This window comes from Mobula birostris, chromosome 5, assembly GCF_030028105.1.
Source record: "Mobula birostris isolate sMobBir1 chromosome 5, sMobBir1.hap1, whole genome shotgun sequence".
In the NCBI taxonomy this organism is placed as follows: domain Eukaryota; kingdom Metazoa; phylum Chordata; class Chondrichthyes; order Myliobatiformes; family Myliobatidae; genus Mobula; species Mobula birostris.
Window position 1 is genome coordinate 9,559,341 of NC_092374.1, and position 20,475 is coordinate 9,579,815.

The 20,475-nt window shown below is 42.5% G+C and overlaps 2 protein-coding genes across 4 annotated transcripts in view; one reads left to right on the forward strand and one right to left on the reverse strand.

Moving 5' to 3' along the window:
• Nucleotides 1-353: 353 nt before the first annotated feature.
• haus3 (HAUS augmin-like complex, subunit 3) lies at nt 354-20,423 on the reverse strand. Of its 2 annotated transcripts, none has more exons than XM_072257576.1 (5): nt 20,342-20,423; nt 16,470-17,480; nt 9,176-9,618; nt 4,609-4,834; nt 354-700 (listed from the first exon to the last, which is right to left on the reverse strand). In XM_072257576.1, exons 2-5 carry the CDS (start codon nt 17,382-17,384, stop codon nt 473-475), a joined length of 1,812 nt encoding a protein of 603 aa, XP_072113677.1. In that variant the 5' UTR covers nt 17,385-17,480; nt 20,342-20,423; the 3' UTR covers nt 354-472. The 2 variants fall into 2 exon arrangements, with proteins under 2 accessions (XP_072113677.1, XP_072113679.1); XM_072257578.1 differs by having other exon boundaries at nt 16,470-17,470; nt 20,342-20,414.
• The window catches only part of LOC140197530 (PRELI domain-containing protein 1, mitochondrial-like), a 67,959-nt gene continuing 67,373 nt past the window's right edge, over nt 19,890-20,475 (forward strand). The window contains exon 1 of one of the 2 annotated variants that reach the window (XM_072257582.1): nt 19,890-20,432. The gene's annotated coding sequence lies outside the window, so the exon portion shown is untranslated. The remainder of the gene's footprint in view (nt 20,433-20,475) is intronic. The other variant, XM_072257581.1, reaches the window with a different exon arrangement.

Genomic DNA, 20,475 nt, shown 5'->3' on the forward strand with positions numbered 1-20,475 from the left:
TCTTTGTCTTATTGGCTTACAAACGGCAAGAACACTTCAGTAGTCCATTAGCTCTCAAGTATCTTAGAATGGCAAAGGCAGAATGTCATGCTAAATTTATTTTACTGTATTAGCAAAATGATTCTCCTACTGTAGATTTAAAATGTAGGAATCTGATTTAAATACTTTATTTATCTATGATTATTAACCATGTAACATAAAGATCAAAGTTCTGTCCAATACAGACTAAGGCTGCTATTTAATGAAACTAAGGTTAAAGTCATATACATTCAGGCAAAAAACAGTTTGAAAAGTATTACATAAAATGTTCATAAAGAATTCATATGATGGGATGAAGGATTACAAATCTAGGATTCTCTTCAGTTTTTTTAATTTTCATCACTATACAGGTAACCACAACTTAAAGAAGTTATTATACAGAGGAGCATTCACACTGTCAACACTGTTTTCTACTTGAAATTACACATCAACTCTACAATCCAATGCCCTGAGTCTGAACTTTCCGCTCTAGATCCTCCACAATCTTCTTCAGCTGATCAGGATCTTGGAAGAAATGGACATACAGAATTCTCTCGCCTCTACAATTGAAGCTGCTCGCCAACATTTGACGTTTTGACTTTATGTCATCAGCTATATTTCTGATGATCTGGGGTAGTCGCTGCAATTGATTTTCCAATCTTTGAAGAGGTTCTGACAGTTCCTTCAAAATAAACAGAAAGATTAAATAAATAACAATGAAGGCTATAACTAATCACCTGAAACATCTTAAACTGTAATTAATTTGCTTACTTCTACGTTGTGTCTTAGAGTATTGCTTTTGTATTTGAATTGTTTTTTAAATTGTGTTCATTATGTGTATTTTGTTTTTGTTTTGCTGCTTCAGCTCCAAAATAACAATTATTTTGTTCTCCTTTACACTCTTGTACTAAAGAATGACAATAAACAATCTTGATTCTTGAAATATCCTTGAAATGAACACTTAATTAAGAATATGTAATGTCACATTACCTGCAACTTGCATATCCTATCCACAAATATATACACAAAAGGTAAGGAATTGAGGAAATGGCTACTTTGGTTGAAAGAATATGGTTAATATGGATAGAAACTATAGTGACTATTTACAGAGGCACAAGAAATTTGTTTACAGATTGCTTTGTGGGAGACAAGAAGCAGCAAGACATTTTACAGAGAGATACAAGTGTCGTCATACATGAAACAAATATGTACAAGTAATTAAAAGGGAAAGGGAAAATTCTACAAGGGATGCAGTATATTGTTGAGAGCACTTCTGGAGAACTGTTTCGGTCCCTTCCAATAAAAATCTACAGTACATTACAGGCCCTTTGGCCCACAATGTTGTACCATCCATGTAACCTACTCTAGAAACTGCCTAGTTACCCTACCGCATAGCCCTCTATTTTTCTAAGCTCCATGTACCTATCTAAGAGTCTCTTAAAAGACCCTATTGTACCCGCCTCTACCACTGTCACTGGCAGTGCATTCCATGCACCCACCACTCTCTGTGTAAAAACATACTCCTGACATTCCCTTAGTACCTACTTCCAAAATCTTAAAACTATGCCCCGTCATGTGAGTCATTCCAGCCCATGGCAACTGAAGGCATGGTCACTGGTGGTGGGGCAGTTAAAGTCAAAGACGTTTGAGAGATCAGAACGGGAGAAGCATGGAGATCTACCATGATTCAAGACTGAAGGAGAAATCTTCTTGTGCTGGGTCTATAAAAGAGCTATCCAACCAGTTCCTCCACCTTCCGCCCCTCCCCACTCTCACCTTCCATAACTTTGTTGGTTAGGGAAACAGAAAGAACATAGAACATAGAAATCTGCAGCATATTACAGGCCCTTCGGCCCATAATGTTGTGCCGACCATGTAACCTACTCTAGAAAACGACTAGAATTTCCCTACCGCATAGCCCTCTCTTTTTCTAAGCTCCATGTACATTATCTAAGAGTCTCTTAAAAGACCCTATTGTATCTGCCTCTACCACTGTCACTGGCACCCACCACTCTCCGTGCCAAAAACATTCAGTGTCACGCAACCCTGCCACTTCGATCTGGCCCACGCCAGCCCCTCTGTACCTACCTCCAAGCATCTTAAAACTATGCCCCCTCATGTTAGCCATTTCAGCTCTGGAAAAAGCCCCTGGCTATCCACACGATCAATGCCTCTCATCATCTTATACACCTCTATCAGGTCACCTCTCATCCTCTGTCGTTCCAAGGAGAAAAGGTCGAGTTTACTCAACCTATTCTCATAAGGTACCCCCTCCATTCCTGGCATCATCCTTGCAAATCTCCTCCACATTCTTTCTATAGTAGCCACATCCTTCCTGTAGTGATGTGACCAGAACTGAACACGGTACTCCTAGTGGAGTCTGACCAAGCTGTAACATTACCTCACGGCTCTTGAAGTCAATCCCACAGTTGATGATTACCAACACACCATACACCTTCTTAACAACACTGTCAACCCGCGCAGCAGCTTTGAGTGTCCTAAGGACACTGGCCCCAAGATCTCTCTGATCCTCCATAGTGCCAAGAGTCTTAGCATTAATTTTATATTCTATCTTCAAATTTGACCTACCGAAATGAACCACTTCACACTTATCTGGGTTGAACTCCATCTGCCACTTCTCAGTCCGGTTCTGCATCCTATCTATGTCCTGCTGTAACCTCTGACAGCCCTCCAGACTATCCACAACATCTCCAACCTTTGTGTCATCAGCAAACTTACTAACCCACCCTTCTACATCTTTATCCTGGTCATTTCTAAAAATCACAAAGAGGAGGGGTCCCAGAACAGATCCCTGAGGCACACCACTGGTCACCGACCTCCATGCAGAACACAAACCATCTACAACCACCCTTTGCTTTCTGTGGGCAAGCCAGTTCTGGATCCACAAAGCAAGGTCTCCTTGGATCCCATGCCTCCTTACTTTCTGAATCAGCCTTGCATGGGGAACTTTATCAATAAAAAGGATTCCACTTGCACTTCAAACACTTGTTTATTCCTGGGATGAAAGAGCTCTGGAAGGAAGGTTAAGTAGGTTGGACTATACTCATTGCGCTTTAAAATAATGAGAGCACAAGACTGTGTGCTTAGCCCCCCTGCCCTACTCGTTTAATGTGAGGCTAAGTACAGCTCCAATATAATATTTAAGTTTGCTGATGACGTCAAAGCTGTGACGAATCAGCATATAAGAGGGAGACTGAAAATTTGGCTGAATTGTCTTTTGCACTTCAGTTGTTTGTCCATCTCTGTCATGCAGGGTTTTTCATTGAATCTTTTCAGTTTCTTTGTATTTACTGTGAATGCCTGCAAGAAAATGGACCTCAGGGATGTAAATGGTGACATATATACTTTGACAAAAAATTTATTTTAAATTTTCAGAGAATCTTAATGAAAAAAATCAGATTCAGGTGGAATTTTACAAGACAGATGAAGAGACCTAGGAACTGGGGGCACAGTTTCAGGATAAGGGGTTTATTTATATATTTAAGACAAATCAGTAATTTCTTTCAGAGGCTCATGAGGTTTGAGAGCTTTTCAAGCTTAAGAGCACTTTACCCGAGAGTACACACTGAATCACGAATATGTTCAAGACCAAGATGATTCATTTTCAATCTAAAGGACAGGTGAGTTTTACAGGAAATGATCAGGAAAGTTAAGGAGATTGAGACCAGGTGAGCCATGTTCAAACTGCCTGAAACAGCCACATGATCTACTCTCATCTATATTCTTATTTTACATGCATTTACTCAAAGGGAGGAAAACAACATTTAGTCAGTTTGCATCAAATTCACCAAGATCAGATATTATAAACCAAAGTATAAAACTCCTTCCACCCCTTGCCACTGTGCCAGACATTCTTATCCTCAGTTAACATCAGTTTTCACTGATCCCTCCAAGAAAACCAGATTGTAATCCATTCTGTCTGATCAACAGTCTCCAATAGAAACTCTTTCAAAACTGTCTGAGATAGGCAAAAAGAAAGTTAAATACAGAGGCAGAAAAGAAGGAAAAACTCCCCACCCAGGCAGCAAATCAAGCCGTGCAAACCATACAGAAACAATCAAATTTTCTAAAAGTAATCTATATTTTATCTGGAAGCTACCAAATTTAGATCAATTCTGCCAAACTAAGTGCAAATCTACAACAAATGTTAGGACCACCAGACTCAAATCAGTTACTTTCCTTAAGCAGTATGGCTAATCCAACACCTCCACACCACCCACCACCCCCCACCCCATCACCACTACTTTATCATTTCCTGTCAGTCACTTTATTCACAGACAATCCTGTGCCTAGCATCACTCTACAGACATATAATCAATATATGAATATAAGCTCCCTTATGTATACATTGTGCGTTTTTTAATATTGTGTTCTTTATCTTATTCTGATTTTTTGTGCTGCATCGGATTCCAGAGTAACAACTATTTTGTTCTCCTTTACACTTATGTAGTGTAACAACCTTGAACTGCTGAACTTGAAATGATTCCCATGCAGACTTGAAAACACAGCAAGCCTTGGTGTAGATTGTAACTTCTGAATGACCCATTAACCCAACCACCAGTAAGTTACCTCACAATGCAGTAAAAGCTCTTTGGATCCAGAATACATGACACTCTGAAGTTTCTCAATGTCAGATTCCAGTGCTGACCGCAGATATGACTGCTGGCACATCGTTTCTTTCAAATGGTCCTTTAAATGAGCAATTTCCTGCTGCAGACTTTTGGCTTCCTCTTCTAGACCACTGTAGGTTTTGAACAGTTGCTGATTCTTGCTTCCCACTAAAATCTCAGAGAGTCTGAAATAAAGAATGGAAGGAAAAAAACATGTTCCTTTGACTTTAAATCTACAGCTTTCTGGAGTAGAGAATTCTAGTAATTTACCAATTTAAAGAAATTCCAACATACATCAAATAATTGTCTTTTATCTATACCTACAACCCTTATTTGAGACTCACCCAGTTGTGAAATGTTCCATACACCTTGTTCCTTCTGCTTAGGGTCTTATGTTTCAATGAAGTCACCCACATTTTTATGAATTCCAAAGAAAACAGGCACAACTTTCACAGAACAACCCTCTCATCCCAGTATCACTTTTGGCCTGTCCCCAGTACCTTCCTTTAATAAGTTGATCAAAACTATAGATTACTTCAGGTGCAGTTCACCATTTACAGTAAACTGTAACAATATTTCTCTACTTTTAAAATCCAAATCCACATGACCATCAGACATAGAAGCAAAATTAAGCCATTTGGCTCTTCGAGTCTGCTCTGCCATTCGATTATGGCTGATTTATTTTCCTTCTCAACCCATTCTCCTGCCTTCTCCTTATCACCTTTGAACCCCTTACTAATCAACAATCTATCAACTTCTGCTTTAGATATATCCAATGACTTGTCCTTACCAGCTGTCTGTGGCAATAAATTCCAAATATTCACCTCCCTCTGGCTAAGGAAATTCTTCCTCATTTCTCTTCAAAAGGGATGCCTTGTATTCTGAGGCTGTACCCTCTGGTCTTAGACGCTCCAACTATTGGAAACATCATCTGCATGTCCATTCTATCAAGGTATTTCAATACTCTACAATGCTAGCGCATCCCTTCTTAGATAAGAAGCCCCAAACTGCTCGCAGTACTCCAAATTCTAGCCCTCTCGAAATTAATCCATAGAAACAAACCCCGATATGCATTTGCCTTCTTAATTAATTGTTGCACTTGCATATTAGTTACTTGTGTTTCCAGTACAGTACAGGTCCACAATCTCTTATCCGAAATCCTTGGGGCCAGTTGCATTGCAGAATTCAGAATTTTTCGGATTTCAGACCCCACCCCCCCATACCAAAAAAACACATATGCTCAAGTCCTTTATTTAACCTGTGTCGGTGCGGTGGACTTTAGGACCTGGCAGCGCACCAAACCTACGCACATCCTCCCATATACTTTAAATCATCTTATAATTACTTTTAATACCTAATACAATGTAAATGCTATGTAAATAGTTGTTGTACTGTATTGTTTAGAGAATAATGACAAGAAAAAAATTTTATTTCCAACAAAAACATTCAATAAAACAAAAATATACACCTTCAAATTAACCGAATCAAACACATGGTAAATGACTCTTTGGAATAAATGTAGAACGTCACTGTCACTATAAAACTTAAGTAACTTTTCTTTCTGTTTATTTAAATCATATACAGTTCCGACACTAATTTCCTTCAGTAAGGTGGGTTGATAATGATAAGATGCTTCCTTCTCTTTTTCTCATTGTTACCCATAGGGGTATCTGCTGCTCTTTTTAACATTTTCACAGTGAAATTAAACACGAAGTCAACAGTGAACACAAAATATCAGCGAACAGCAAATGCACGTGTAACCAGTACCAGTGCTGAGCCACAACTGACGTCTGGCGGCCTCTGCTAGTGCTGTCACGTCACACCTGAGTGACGTCTGCTGTTGGCGAAAAAAACTTTGGTTTTCGGAGCTTTTTGGATTTCAGAATTTCCGATAAAGGAAAGTGCACCTGTACTAGAATTATACATAGCTCGCTCTGTTAAGTCCACTATTATGTCTCTGCATTTCTATCTTTTGATTCTTCCTACCAAAGTGCTTGACCTCACACTTTCTTATCTTCAACTCTATTTGGGTGAAGGGTTAGGTATCTAACCTTAACCAATACAAGACTGCACACTCAGAATTCTAATTCCTGACACAGCAACAACAAAAATTGTATTCCACTACAACACGTAATGTGTTGGATCAACATATCCGTTTTGTCAGGTCAGAATCCCAATACAGTAAGAAGAGGAAATGTCACAGGTTCTACCCAATCTGCTCATTACTTTAAGCACCTTTCATTTTCATATCAAACTATAAATTACCTCTTACTTGGGTGAATGTTGGTATGTTAGGAAATTGACAGGAATATGTACAGGGAAAATTAGTGTAGAATGATTAACCTATCTCATTAACAGGAGGTTTTTGCCCACAGAACTCCTGCTCACTGGATGTTTTGTTGTATCTTGCACCATTCTCTGTAAACTCTAAAGACTGTTGTGTGTGTAAACCCCAGCAGACCAGCAGTTTCTGAGATACTCAAACCAACCCATCTGGCACCAACAATCATTCCACAGTCAAAATCACATTTCTACCCCATTTTGATGTTTGGTCTGAACAACAAATGAACTTCTTGCAACACACATCAAAGTTGCTGGTGAACGCAGCAGGCCAGGCAGCATCTGTAGGAAGAGGTGCAGTCGACGTTTCAGGCCGAGACCCTTCGTCAGGACTAACTGAAGGAAGAGTGAGTAAGGGATTTGAAAGTTGGAGGAGGAGGGGGAGATCCAAAATGATAGGAGAAGACAGGAGGGGGAGAGATAGAGCCAAGAGCTGGACAGGTGATAGGCAAAAGGGGATACGAGAGGATCATGGGACAGGAGGTCCGGGAAGAAAGACAAGGGGGTGGGGGGAACCCAGAGGATGGGCAAGAGGTATATTCAGAGGGCCAGAGGGAGAAAAAGGAGAGTGAGAGGAAGAATGTGTGCATAAAAATAAGTAACAGATGGGGTATGAGGGGGAGGTGGGTGCATAAAAATAAGTAACAGATGGGGTACGAGGGGGAGGTGGGTGCATAAAAATGAACTTCTTGACCATGTCTGCATGCTTTTATGTACCAAGTTGCTGCTACATGATTGGCTGAGTAAATATTTGCATTAATGAACATGTATACAAGTGTATCTAATAAAATGGCTACTCAGTTTGTCATAAGGATACATGAACAGAAATTAAACCCAGGAAGTCTTGGTTCAACAGTACAGGGCATCAGCGAGACTGAACTAGTACACCATTCAATTTTGGATTGCTTACTTTAGGTGGACAGCAGATGTTGTAACCAGGAGCAAACAAAAAAAAATCTAGTGGAGGAACTCAACTGGTCAGACAGCATCTGGGTAGGTAGAGAGATAATCAACATTTCAGGCCACCTTCCACTCTGCTGTCAATCCTGAAGCAGGGTCTCAACCCAAAACAGCAACCATTCTTCTGCTTCCACAGATGCTTCCTGACCTACTGAGCTCTTCCAGCAGTTTGTTTTTTGGATGAAGGGTTTTTTTTTGATAAGGAATGATTAAGCAAGTTGGCCCTGAACTCATTGAAGCTTAGAAAAAAGGTGACCTGAAAGTTAACTTCTTTATAACTCCTGGAATGAACTGCCAATGGTCTTGGCAGGTACAATTGCAACATTGTGTAGGTACATAGAGGGGATGGTCTTACAGAGTTATGGGCCAAATGCCAGCTAATGGATCTAGCACGGAGGATGTTGGGCCGAAGGGTCTGTTTCCGAGCTGTATTGCTCTAGGACTCTAATTTTAAGAATGACATTATTGAACCAGAAGGTTGTTGGAGGTAGACAGTGTAGATGCTGAGGATGTTAAAAAATAGACCCAGAATCAGAATTCAAGATGATATCTGAGATGTTGACAAGGAGGAACTTAATTCTCCAAGAAGTTATAATTTTGGATCAAATCTGCAGCCTGCAATGGATCCAACTGACTACAAACATTTGTACCAACCTACCATGCAGTGCCTCAAAGGCCTTACTAAAGACCACGTACATACAATCGCCTCAATTCTCAAATTTGAGAGATGAGATTAACCATAAACAAACCCATGACAACTATCCTTAATCAGAATTAAGAGATGACGTATGAAATGTCAATAAAAAGCAACTTTTTCTCCAAGAAGTTATTTCAAGCCTTTTAAAGTGAAGAAAAATGCTTTTCTTTAAAATAGTTATGAGCAAATCAAAATCATATTTGTAACAAATAATAACCAGCGATTGCCAACTAAAATTAATCTATGCAGCATATTATAAGCAAACCACTTAATATCTGGTAAAAATTCACACATTTTGTGATCACGTTTTATTATTAAGCTTCTATTTATTTTTTTTCTCTCTGCTAGATTATGTATTGTATTGAACTGCGGGCTAAGCTAACAAATTTCACATCACATGTCGGTGATAATAAACCTGATTCTGATTATTTGTCAATTTCATTATTTTTCACAATTTGCCAGTTCAGCATTTGGATAGACAATCTCTGGCAAGAAAAACCCAAGAAAATGCACATTTTGACCTCCTTACCTGACAGTAGAGGCATCACTTGAATCGATTAAGGCCCGTTGCTTGTTACTTGTCAACAGAGATTTGTCAGACAGCATTTCCAAATGCTGGTCAAGGTCTCCTCTGCGTTGATTCAGCTCTGTGGTCAGACTCTCCAGGTGCCGATGGGTCTCTCTATGTCTACACAGTTCCATTTCGTATGCCAATTGAAGTAGTTCAAATCGAGCTTTCTGTTTGATCAGCTGACTAGCAACCTGGTCCTGCTTGGAGGTATAGTAATCTTGACGAGACATCTGCAGATCAAAATTACCTTTCACAACCGGCATATTTAAGAGTTGTGTGTTCTCGACAATCAGATCAGGAAGCTCTTTGTTAATTAGCTGTTCAATTTGGTTATTTATCACAGTCAGTTCTTTGGACAAACTGTTCTTCTTGACTTTTGCACCACTTGCATCATCGAGCAGCTGATGAAAAATTAAGTCACATATCAGATTTCAACATTTCAAATTGTTTCAACTTATATGCTTATTCTTCTATCTTTCTTTCTTTCTCCTGGTAACATCTGTGCTTTTTCACTTTCTAAATGTTCTTTGCTGAAGGTAGTGACCTGACAGGATACCTCTAATGCTGGCAGATATCAAATTATTTAACAATCAAACTATGCACATTGAACTGACAGAGAAAGGATTTTTTAGATCACAACACACAGGAGCAGAGCTTGGCCATTCAAGCTATGCACATTGAACTAATAGGGACAGATTGTTTTATTAGCACTTTGTCACACATTTCCAATTGTAGCTTTTTGGTAGTGTTCAAAATAAGCAGATAAGATTTGCCAGAATGTTGCCTGGACTCGAGGTACTGAGTTATGGAGGGAGGTTGAGCAGGTTGGGACTTTTCCCCACTGGAGCTTTGCAAATGGAGAGGTGATCTTATGGAGGTGTATAAGATTATGAAGCATAGAAAGGGTGAATGCACACAGTGCTGAGGTTTAAGGGGAAAGGGGAGAGATTTAACAGGAACATGGTGATCAATTTTACACTCAGACATTGATCGGAATACGGAATGAGCTTCCAGAAGAAGTGGTAGAGACAGATACATTAACAGCATTTACAGATATTTATCAAGTACGTAGTAGATTTAGTGGGATATGGGCCAAACACAGGCTAATAGGGACTAGGCCAGATGGAAATCTTGGATGGCATGGACCAGTGGGCCTATTTCCATGCTGTATGACAAAAGCACCCAGTCAGGAATACAGCAAGTTGTGCAGAATAACCCTTCATTGGGCTATTAAAAGAGTTCTGCATTGCAATCTAAACTCAAATAAAAATACATTGAGGGGTTTGCTGTCATGAGTTAAGACCTCAAGGAAAAGAGAGTTCTCCTTTATCAACACTGACTCCTTCATTATGAAAGCCAGAATACCCAGTTATTGTTATCTACACCATACTGATCCCTGTTGCATCAACTAGTTACAGGTTGTCAAATGGAAAATAACTGACTCTGCTTTGTGTTAGTCACCACCAACCCTGCATCCAGTAATCTTTCAGTGGCTCCTTATTGAATAGCTCACAACATTTAAGTATCTCAAAGCGCAGTTAAATAGCCAAGGTATAGACTGTTTCTGGCTAAGTTCTGGAAATTGGAATTATTCTAAATGGGTCTTTGGTGGTCAGCTTGAACGTGGTGAAATGTTTCAGGGCTGGAAGAATATGAAGGTAATACTATCAATAATGACAAGTATGAAAATAATGACTCATTCAATTATTGGTTCTACAGTTGCTCATTTTATCCATGCTAAACCTATTATTACTTTTTAAATTCTCTTGTCATCTTTTCTGCCACAAGTTTTTCTTCCCCTCCCCTTTTCCTAATTTGGTATTTGTTCAAAAACTATTGCATCTGTAACCCTTCCTATTCAGGTGATATGCTGTTGCTCCTGTACACAAATTCTGTTAAAAAAAAACTACTTGCTTTTGTTGGACCAACTTCTGTTAGAAAAGGAAAATCAGACTAACTGAGAAAAGGACTTCAATCAGATTCAGCAAAATATGCAGTCATACAGTAAGGAAACAGGCACCCATTTACATCTGCTTTCAGATTTTGATTGTACTGTACACCAGGAGCAATTTATCAACAGGTACATCTGTGAAACACTGGAGGACACTGAAGAACTAGAAAGAAACCCATGCAATCAGAGGAAAAATATATAAAGATTAAGAATAGGTCAGGATTAAACCCAGATCACTGATGCTGTGAGCTACTTGCTACGAAACAAATGTCCCTCAAACTAATCTTTACAGTGGTGTAGCAGACCATAATCCCGAACTTTACAATTTTACTCATCTAACTCTACCATTCAGATCCAGTCCCCACCACCTTCAGTGGGCAGTGAATTTCAGAGATTCACTACTGTCTCTGTTTGGAGTTTGTTACTTATCATTAATTTTTAAAAAACCTCAGCAGCTATACTGTCAAACTCCATTAAGATCTCATATGTCTGAATAAGATCACCCCTCATTCTTCTAAACTCCCAAGGAAGAGTCACAAATTGTCCAGGTGTCCAGGTTCTCCTAGCAGGACAACCTTTATCCAAAGAAGTAGCTTGGTGAATCTCCTTTTTACTGCATCAAAAGCTAATATATCATTTATTGATAAGCGGTACTATTTATTTATTCATTTATTTGTTTATTTAGATTGACAATACGGAAAAGGTCCTTCTAGCCTTCGAGCTGCACCACCCAGCAACCCACTGATTTAACCCTAGCCTAATCAAGGGGCAACTCATAGTAACCAATTAACCTACTAACCGGTATGTCTGTGGACTGTGCGAAGAAACTGGAACACCCGGAGGAAACCCACACGCACACGGGAAGGAACATACAAACTTAGAGGACTCTGAACTCCAATGCCTCGAGCTGTAACAGCATCCCGATAACCGCTACGCTACTGTGGCACCCACCAGAGGACTGCAGACACTAACTACCTTCTCAAGGTTAATTAGAGATGGACAACAAATGGCATCCTTGCCAATGATGCCAAGACCTCAAATGCAAATATATTTTAAAAAATGAAGATGCCTTGCCAATTACTTAGCCTGAAATACCCATCTGTGGACCAAGAGACATAACCTAATGCGTCCTATTCTCAGCCGTTTGAGAATGGGTCCACTCAGGTGCAATAGTGGAAACATGTGCATGGAGTTGGAGGAGGCAGCGAAGGTACTTAATGAATACTTTGCTTCAGTATTCACCAGGGAAAAGGACCTTGGCAACTGTGGGCATGACTTACAGTGGACTGAAATACTTGAGCTTACAGACATTAAGAAAGAGGATATGTTGGAGCTTTTGAAAAGCATTACGTTAGATAAGTCACCGGGACCAGATAAGATATACCCCAGGCTACTGTGGGAAGCAAGAGAGGAGATCTCTGAGCCTCTTACGATGATTTTTGCATCATCAATAGGGATGAGAGAAGTACCAGAGGATCGGAGGGTTACAAATGTTGTTCCCTTGTTCAACCTCTCACTGCTACAGGCAGAAGTTCCCACTTGCTTCAAAAAGGCAACAATTATACCAGTGTCTGAAAAGAATAATGTGGGCTGCCTTAATGACCATCGCCTGGTAGCACTCACATTGACAGTGATGAAATGCTTTGAGAGGTTGGTCATGACTAGACTGAACTCCTGCTTCAGCAAGGTCATGGACCCATTGTAATTTGCCTATTGGCATAATAGGTCAACAGCAGATGCAATCTCAATGGCTCTCCACACAGCTTTAGGCCACCTGGACAAAGCAAACACCTATGTCAGGATGCTGTTCATTGACTATAGCTCAGTATTTAATACCAACATTCCCACAATCCTGATTGAGAAGTTGCAGAACCTGGGCCTCTGTACCTCCCTCTGCAATTGAAACCTTAACTTCCTAACTGGAAAACCACAATCTGTGCGGATTGGTGATAACATATCCTCCTCGCTGACGATTAACACTGGCACACCTCAGGGGTGTGTGCTTAGCCCACTGCTCTACTCTCTCTATACACGACTGTGCGGCTAAGCATAGCTCAAATACCATCTATAAATTTGCTGATGATACAACCATTTTTGGTAGAATCTCAGGTGATGATGAGAGGGTGTGCAGGAGTGAGATATGCCAACTAGTGGAGTGGTGCAGCACCTGGCACTCAACGTCAGTAAGACAAAAGAGCTGATTGTGGACTTCAGGAAGGGCAAAACGAAGGAACACATACCAATCCTCATAGAGGGATCAGAAGTGGAGTGAGCAGTTTCAAGTTCCTGGGTGTCAAGATCTCCAAGGATCTAACCTGGTCCTAACATATCGATGTAGTTCTAAAGAAGGCAAGATAGCGGCTATACTTTATTAGGAGTTTGAAGAGATTTGGCATGTCAACTTACAAACTTCTATAATTGTACCATGGAGAGCATTCTGACAGGCTTCATCACTGTCTGGTATGGAGGGGCTACTGCACTGCAACGAAAGAAGCTGCAGAAGGTTGTAAATCTAGCCAGCTCCATCTTGGGTACTAGCCTACAAAGTACCCAGGACATCTTCAGGGAGCAATGTCTCAGAAAGGCAGCTTCCATTATTAAGGACCCCCAGCACCCAGGGCATGCCCTTTTCCCACTGTTACCATCAGGTAGGAGGTACAGAACCCTGAAGGTACACATTCAGCAATTCAGGAACAGCTTTTTCCCCTCTGCCATCCAATTCCTAAATGGACATTGAATCTTTGGATACTACCTCACTTTTTTGTAATATACACTATTCCTGTTTTTGCATGTTTTTTTAAAAATCTATTCAATTTACCTATACTGTAATTAATTTACTTAATAAATTATTTTTTTCTTTTTTAATTTTATTTATTGTTTTTTTCTCTGCTAAATTATGTATTGAATTGAACTGCTGCTAAGTTAACAAATTTCACGTCACATGCCGGTGATAATAATCCTGATTCTGATTCTGAAGAAAGGGAGTGGAGATAACCCAGGAAATTATAGTCCAGTGAGTCTAACTTCAGTGGTGGGCAAGTTGTTGGAGAAGATCCTGAGAGGCAGGTGTGACAAAAGAACCAGTTATCAGAAGATTGATGCCGATAAGAGGACAATGGGGGAACATGCAAGGCGCTAATAAGAGAGAGACGAGAGGGATTAACGAAAAGGAGACACAGATCCGAGTATTGTCAGAGACCGGTGGCTTTGAACCCTGAACTGTTTGAAGTTTGATGGACAGGCGATACTCCAGCAGGGGGATAAAAAAGGGACAGGTTCGCTAAAGCAACAGACACACGACACCACGAGGTAACGAGACCCTGGAAGCGGTGTGCCCCCACAAGTTGGTGGGAGTTTTGGAGGTCTGGTCGCGGGACCAGCCATAGACGCACAGGGTGGAAAGATACGGTCGGGCGGGAACCTGGTGTGTGTGTCCGCCCTTGCCTGGGTGCCGGGTTCACCGCAGAAGAACAATCGTATCCGGAATGGAGGGGTCACAGTTGGTGACCTCAGAAGACATTACAAAGGGCTCGCCCGAAAGCTAACTGCGAGGAATATCCAAGGTCTGTGTGGAATCCGTTTTGAATATTCATTCGCTTTCGCTCTCTCTCTTCTCCCCGCCCCAACGGCACAACAGCGATTACTGCAAACTGAACTTTGCGTCACTTGAAACTGATCATTGACCCCTAGACTGCAATAGAGCTTGATTGATCCTATTATCCTAGCTCTGTGTACATGTGTGTTTTATCATTGCTAAACTGTTGCATTTATATCCTTTTGATTAGAGTACTGTGTTCCTTATTTCTTTAATAAAACTTTCTTAGTTCCAGTAATCCAGACTCCACCTAAGTGGTCCATTTCTGCTGGTTTGGCAACCCAGTTACGGGGTACGTAACACAGGATTTATGAGCATTTAGAGACATAATCTGATTAGTGATCATCAGCATGGCTTTGTCATGGGCAGGTCATGCCTTATGAGCTTGATTGAATTCTTTTGAGGATGTAACAAAACACAATGATGAAGGTGGAGCACTGGATGTAGTGTATATGGATTACAGTAAGGCATTTGATAAGGTTCCCCATGCAGGGCTCCTTCAGAAAGTAAGGCATGGGATCCAAGGAGACCTTACTTTGTGGATCCAGAATTAGCTTGCCCACAGAAGGCAAAGGGTGGTTGTAAATGGTTTGTATTCTGCGTGGAGGTCAGTGACCAGTGGCGTCTGCAGGGATCTGTTCTGGGACCCCTCTCTTTGTGATTTTTAGAAGTGACCTAGATAAAGTAGTAGAAGGGTGGGTTAGTAAGTTTGCTGATGACACAAAGGTTGGGGGTGTTGTGGATAGTCTGCAGGGTTGTCAGAGGTTACAGCGGGACATCAGTAAGATGCTGAGAAGTGGCAGATGGATTTCAACCCAGATAAGTATGAGGCAGTTCATTTTGGTAGGGCAAATTTGAAGACAAATATAATATTAATGGCCAGACTCTTGGCAGTGTGGTGGATCTGAAAGATCCTGGGGTCTGTGTCCATAGGACACTCAAAGCTGCTGTACGGGTTGACAGTGTTGAAAAGAAGGCGTATGGTGTGAGGGCATTCATCAACTGTGCGAGTGAGTTCAAGAGCCCTGAAGTAATGTTACAGATATATAAGACCTTGGTCAGACTCCACTTGGAGTACTCTATTCAGTTCTGGTCACCTCATTAAAGGAAGGATGTGGATACAATAGATAGAGTGCAGAGGAGATTTACAAGGATGTTACCTGGATTGGGGAGCATGCCTTATGAGAAAAGGTTGAGTGAACTTGGCTTTTTCCTCCTTGGAGCGACGGAGGATGAGAGGTGACCTGATAGAGGTGTACAAGATGATGAGAGGCATTGATTGTGTGGATAGCCAGAGGCTTTTTCCCCAGGGCTGAAATGGCTAACATGAGGGGGCATAGATTTTTTTGTGGGCCGAAGGGCCTGTAATGTTCTCAATATTCTATGTTCAATATATATAACCTCTTGTACAATATTTGGTGATTAAATCAGAATTTTATAAACCTGAAACGTTAATTCTCTATCGCTGCCTGGCCAGTAGAGTGTAGTCAGCATTTTATGCACAATTTGCTTGCATTTACATTCGACATCACAACAAAAGCCAAGGGTTGGTTACAAATTAAAATGATTACTAGTTATTTGCTCAGTCCTGCCAAGAGCACAATTTTATTCACTATTACTAACTCTCCACTCCACCCGAAGGATTATGCTCCTCCAACAGAAAAGAGTTTCAAACTATTATTTCCCAATACAATAATAAATCTTACCTTCTGGCTTCGTATGGAGGAGATTATCTGTTCCATGTGTTGAAGTCTAGCCTCCGTACCTTGTTCTTTCGCTTTCGTCAAAATTATCTGGTGCTGGCTACTGCTGTATGCTGCTTGGATTCGACCCATTTGTTGCCTGTATTCTTCAAGGGCCTCATTACACTCTCCATGTATAGGCTGAGAAGTTAAGTCCACCAGCTGAAATTTTTCCACATCGGAGCTTCCGACCAGCTCTGCAATGCCCTTAAACAGCTGTTTCTTGGTATATTCTGTGAGAGCAGCTGTGCATTGCTCTTCTTGCTGCAGATAATGGTCCAATACAAGTTGTGACAGGAAGACAACCTCTTGCTCTGCTCTCTTTACTGACTCCACGTTTGAGCATGTAGAGCTAAGCTCCTGAACCTCTTCTTGAATCTTTAACAGTGTGCGGTTTAATTCAGCATTTTCAATACTTAGTAATTCACGTGTCTCTCTTATCAGTCTGGCACATTTTTCCTCCTCACCCCTTAGCTGCATTGGTAAATTATGTATTCGATTGGCCATTACTTGTTGCTTATTTCGTCGCTGGATTTTAAGACTTCGAGTCAACTGTAGTGCCTCAACTTCCTTTTCCAGCTCCTCAATAGTCAGCTCAGTCAAACTACCATATTTTGACTTCACATCTTTAGGACATGTCTCCAAGACCTTATCCAAGTCTTTCTGATCCAACAGGCGATCTTCAACTTCGAGTCTTTCCAGCCCACTCAACTCTTCATCTGTTAATACATTCTGTCCACTTACAGTACTGCAGAACCATTCTACAAACATTCTTTCATCGCCAATGTCAAACCACCAATCAAAATGCTCCCCATTTAATTGATTGGCATTGGGATAACCAATTTTCTTTAATGTCTCTACAAATATTCTCCCATTCATTGTGGTCAGTACATGATAATTTTTCTGGGGTCTGAATGAAAGAAGATTTAAAATATCCAACTGCAACAAAGTGGTATGCTGGATATCTGTTTTAATCTCAAGCAGAAACAATATATTAACTCAATTTACAGAAATGTAGCAGTATTTCTAGAAACAAAAGAAAGGCCTGGAGATCAAAAATATCACAATGACATTCTCCTAATGAAAAAGTGCCCTTTCCGCTCAGTATTTAAACTGATATGGTGGCAATGATTCAGTCAGCAGGATCACAATAATTTGTCTGCTCAATGTTTTATCCTACTAGGAACTTTCAAAAACTTTGGTTTGGAGGTGCTTTAAGCTTAGATTTGAGCACGTTTTTAAATAACTGACTTAAAGAAACTCCAAATCACTTCATCAATGGGAACAAAATTAACTAATAAAATTGGTACAAATACCATTAACAGTTAATGTAGAGTTATAGGCACACTGATTTAATGTACATAATCATCTATCATGCTTCACACTTTTAAACAGAATTGTAGTATTAATCATCAATAGAACACTGAAAATGGAGACACTCCTATAACAAGAAATGCTCAGTTCTAACCATAACGTACAAATTTGATATTTTCAGCAGATTTCAAAATGCAATGCCAATATATACATCTTTCCATCAATTAAAACAAACATTTAAAAGCCTTTGTTTCTATAAACTTAATACCACAAGATTATTTACAGATTATTCTTTTCAGATTCTTTAGCACCACTAATAAGAGTGCATTCAGTATGATACATAATCAGAAACAAATTTCATTCCAAAATATGGACAATCTTACAAAAATATATAAGTAGAACAATGGCTTAATTTCAAATTGGGGACTAAAGAGCTAACTTTTCTAAAGAATAACATGAATATTGTGGAGATGTTGCGGGTGAACAAAAAACAGTTAAAGTCTCAATCCTAAAGAAATATTATAAACCATTACAACTGCGGCTGTACAGATTTGCCCGGTCCTAATAGATCCTGGGTCCCATTGGCCGAGATCCCGGAACCGCCAGGAAGGGCGATCCAATCGGTACAGACCCAAACAGCACCGTTCCCAGTGGCCCAGACGCTGAAGGATGCGGGTGGGTTGCTCCCATTGGACGTGGCGGCCGATGAGGTGTTCCCAATGGCCAAGAAGCTGGAGCAGCAGGTTGAGGCGCTCCCATTGGGCGAGGGGACGGGTGAGGCGTCCCCATTGGGCGAGGGGACGGGAGAGGATTCCCCATTGGGCGAGGGGACGGGGGAGGATTCCCCATTGGGCGGGCGGACGGGGGAGGATTCCCCATTGGGCGGGCGGACGGGGGAGGATTCCCCATTGGGCGGGCGGACGGGGGAGGATTCCCCATTGGGCGGGCGGACGGGGGAGGATTCCCCATTGGGCGGGCGGACGGGGGAGGATTCCCCATTGGGCGGGCGGACGGGGGAGGATTCCCCATTGGGCGGGCGGACGGGGGAGGATTCCCCATTGGGCGGGCGGACGGGGGAGGATTCCCCATTGGGCGGGCGGACGGGGGAGGATTCTGCATTGGGCGAGGGGACGGGTGAGGATTCCCCATTGGGCGAGGGGACGGGTGAGGATTCCCCATTGGGCGAGGGGACGGGAGAGGATTCCCCATTGGCCGGGGAGCCGAAGCCGCCAAGAGTGGAGCCCCCTTTGGCCGGGGAGCCGAAGCCGCCGGCAGTGGCGCCATCTTTGGCCGGGGAGCCGAAGCTGCTGGCAGTGGCGCCATCTTTGGCCGGGGAGCCGAAGCCGCCGGGTGTGGAGCCCCCCTCGGCCAGGGAAGCGGGGCACCCGAATGAGGACCGCCCATTGGCCGAGGAGGCAGGGCACCTGGGTGAGACCCGCCCATTGGCCGGGGAGCCGCCGCACCCGGGTGAAGTCCGCCCATTGGCCGGGGAGCCGGGTGAGCGCCGCTCATTGGCCGAGGAGCCAACAGAGGCACTTCCATTGGCCGAGTAGCTGAAGTCTGGAGAGAAACTCCCATAGGTCGAGGCGCAGGGGCAGCTGAATGAGGCGTGCTCATTGGTCGAATCCCCAAGAGCGGCACCTTTGGCCGAGTAGCAGGAGCAGCCGGATGAGGCACGCTCATTGGCTGAGGAACAGAACTCTGATGGGCTGTTCCCATCGGCCGAGTACCTGAGACATAGAGTGGGGCTCCTATTTGCCTAGGGGGTGGAGCAGCCGAGTGAACGGCTCCTATTGGCCGATATGCCGGAGCTGACAAATAAGGGGCGCTCGTAGGCTGCGTCGCAGGAGAGGCCGAGTGAGGGACGCCCATTTGTCTAAGCGCTGGCGAGACCTTGTTTGGCGCGCCCATCCGCCCGGATAGCGAATGGGTTGTATGAGAGGCTGTCATTGACCTAGATACCTGCGGGGTTTGGTATGGTGCTGCCATTGGTCGAGCTAGCGACCGTGCGGAGTGAGGCGTTCTCATTGGACCAGACGACTGCCGAGCCATTGGTCCGCGCGTGGAAGACGCGTCGCGAGGGCCCCCCAGTAATCTGTGTGTAGAGGGTTCAGGACCAGTTAGTCTCATTGGCTGAGACGCCAGCCGCGTTGGATGCGGCGCTCCAATTGGTTGAGGAACCGGCAGCGCCAGTTGAGGAGCTCCCATTGGCCGATGCATCAACCATGCAGGATGAGGCGCTCCCATTGGCTACCAGGGGAAAAAATAGCGCCAAGTCCGCTCCAGTAGGTCTCGTGCGAAATGTGTGGGTGCACCCTTCAAAACATTGACCACTCCAGCGCCTAATGTGCGGTTCGAGTTGGCGACGGCCGAGGAGTTTCAAACATTGCTCGACCCACCCACCCCTATTCTCCTCGATAGAACTTGAGTTCAATGGAGCAGGTCCGATTCACGCCTCACATTTTGTTTTCCTCTCTGATGCGACGCTTCAAATAAATACTTCAAATACAAATAAAACTAACCTGCCCGTCTATCGCCGGTCCGCCCTCAGCCGCTGCTGTCCGTTAGCGCGCACGCCACCGGAAAACAAAGCCAACGAACCGACGTGGTGAGGTAAGAAGTTGCGCTACTAAACCCGCCTCGAGCTTGTGGTGCG

Bases quoted from the DNA above. Each gene is read 5' to 3' on its own strand.
- haus3 (XM_072257576.1), bottom strand. From the start codon at position 17,384: ATGAATGGGAGAATATTTGTAGAGACATTAAAGAAAATTGGTTATCCC. The intron at 9,619-16,469 runs GTAAGATTTATT...ATTTTTCATCAG, and splicing joins CCTCCATACGAAGCCAGAAG to CTGCTCGATGATGCAAGTGG. The intron at 4,835-9,175 runs GTAAGGAGGTCA...TCTTTATTTCAG, and splicing joins AGTGATGCCTCTACTGTCAG to ACTCTCTGAGATTTTAGTGG.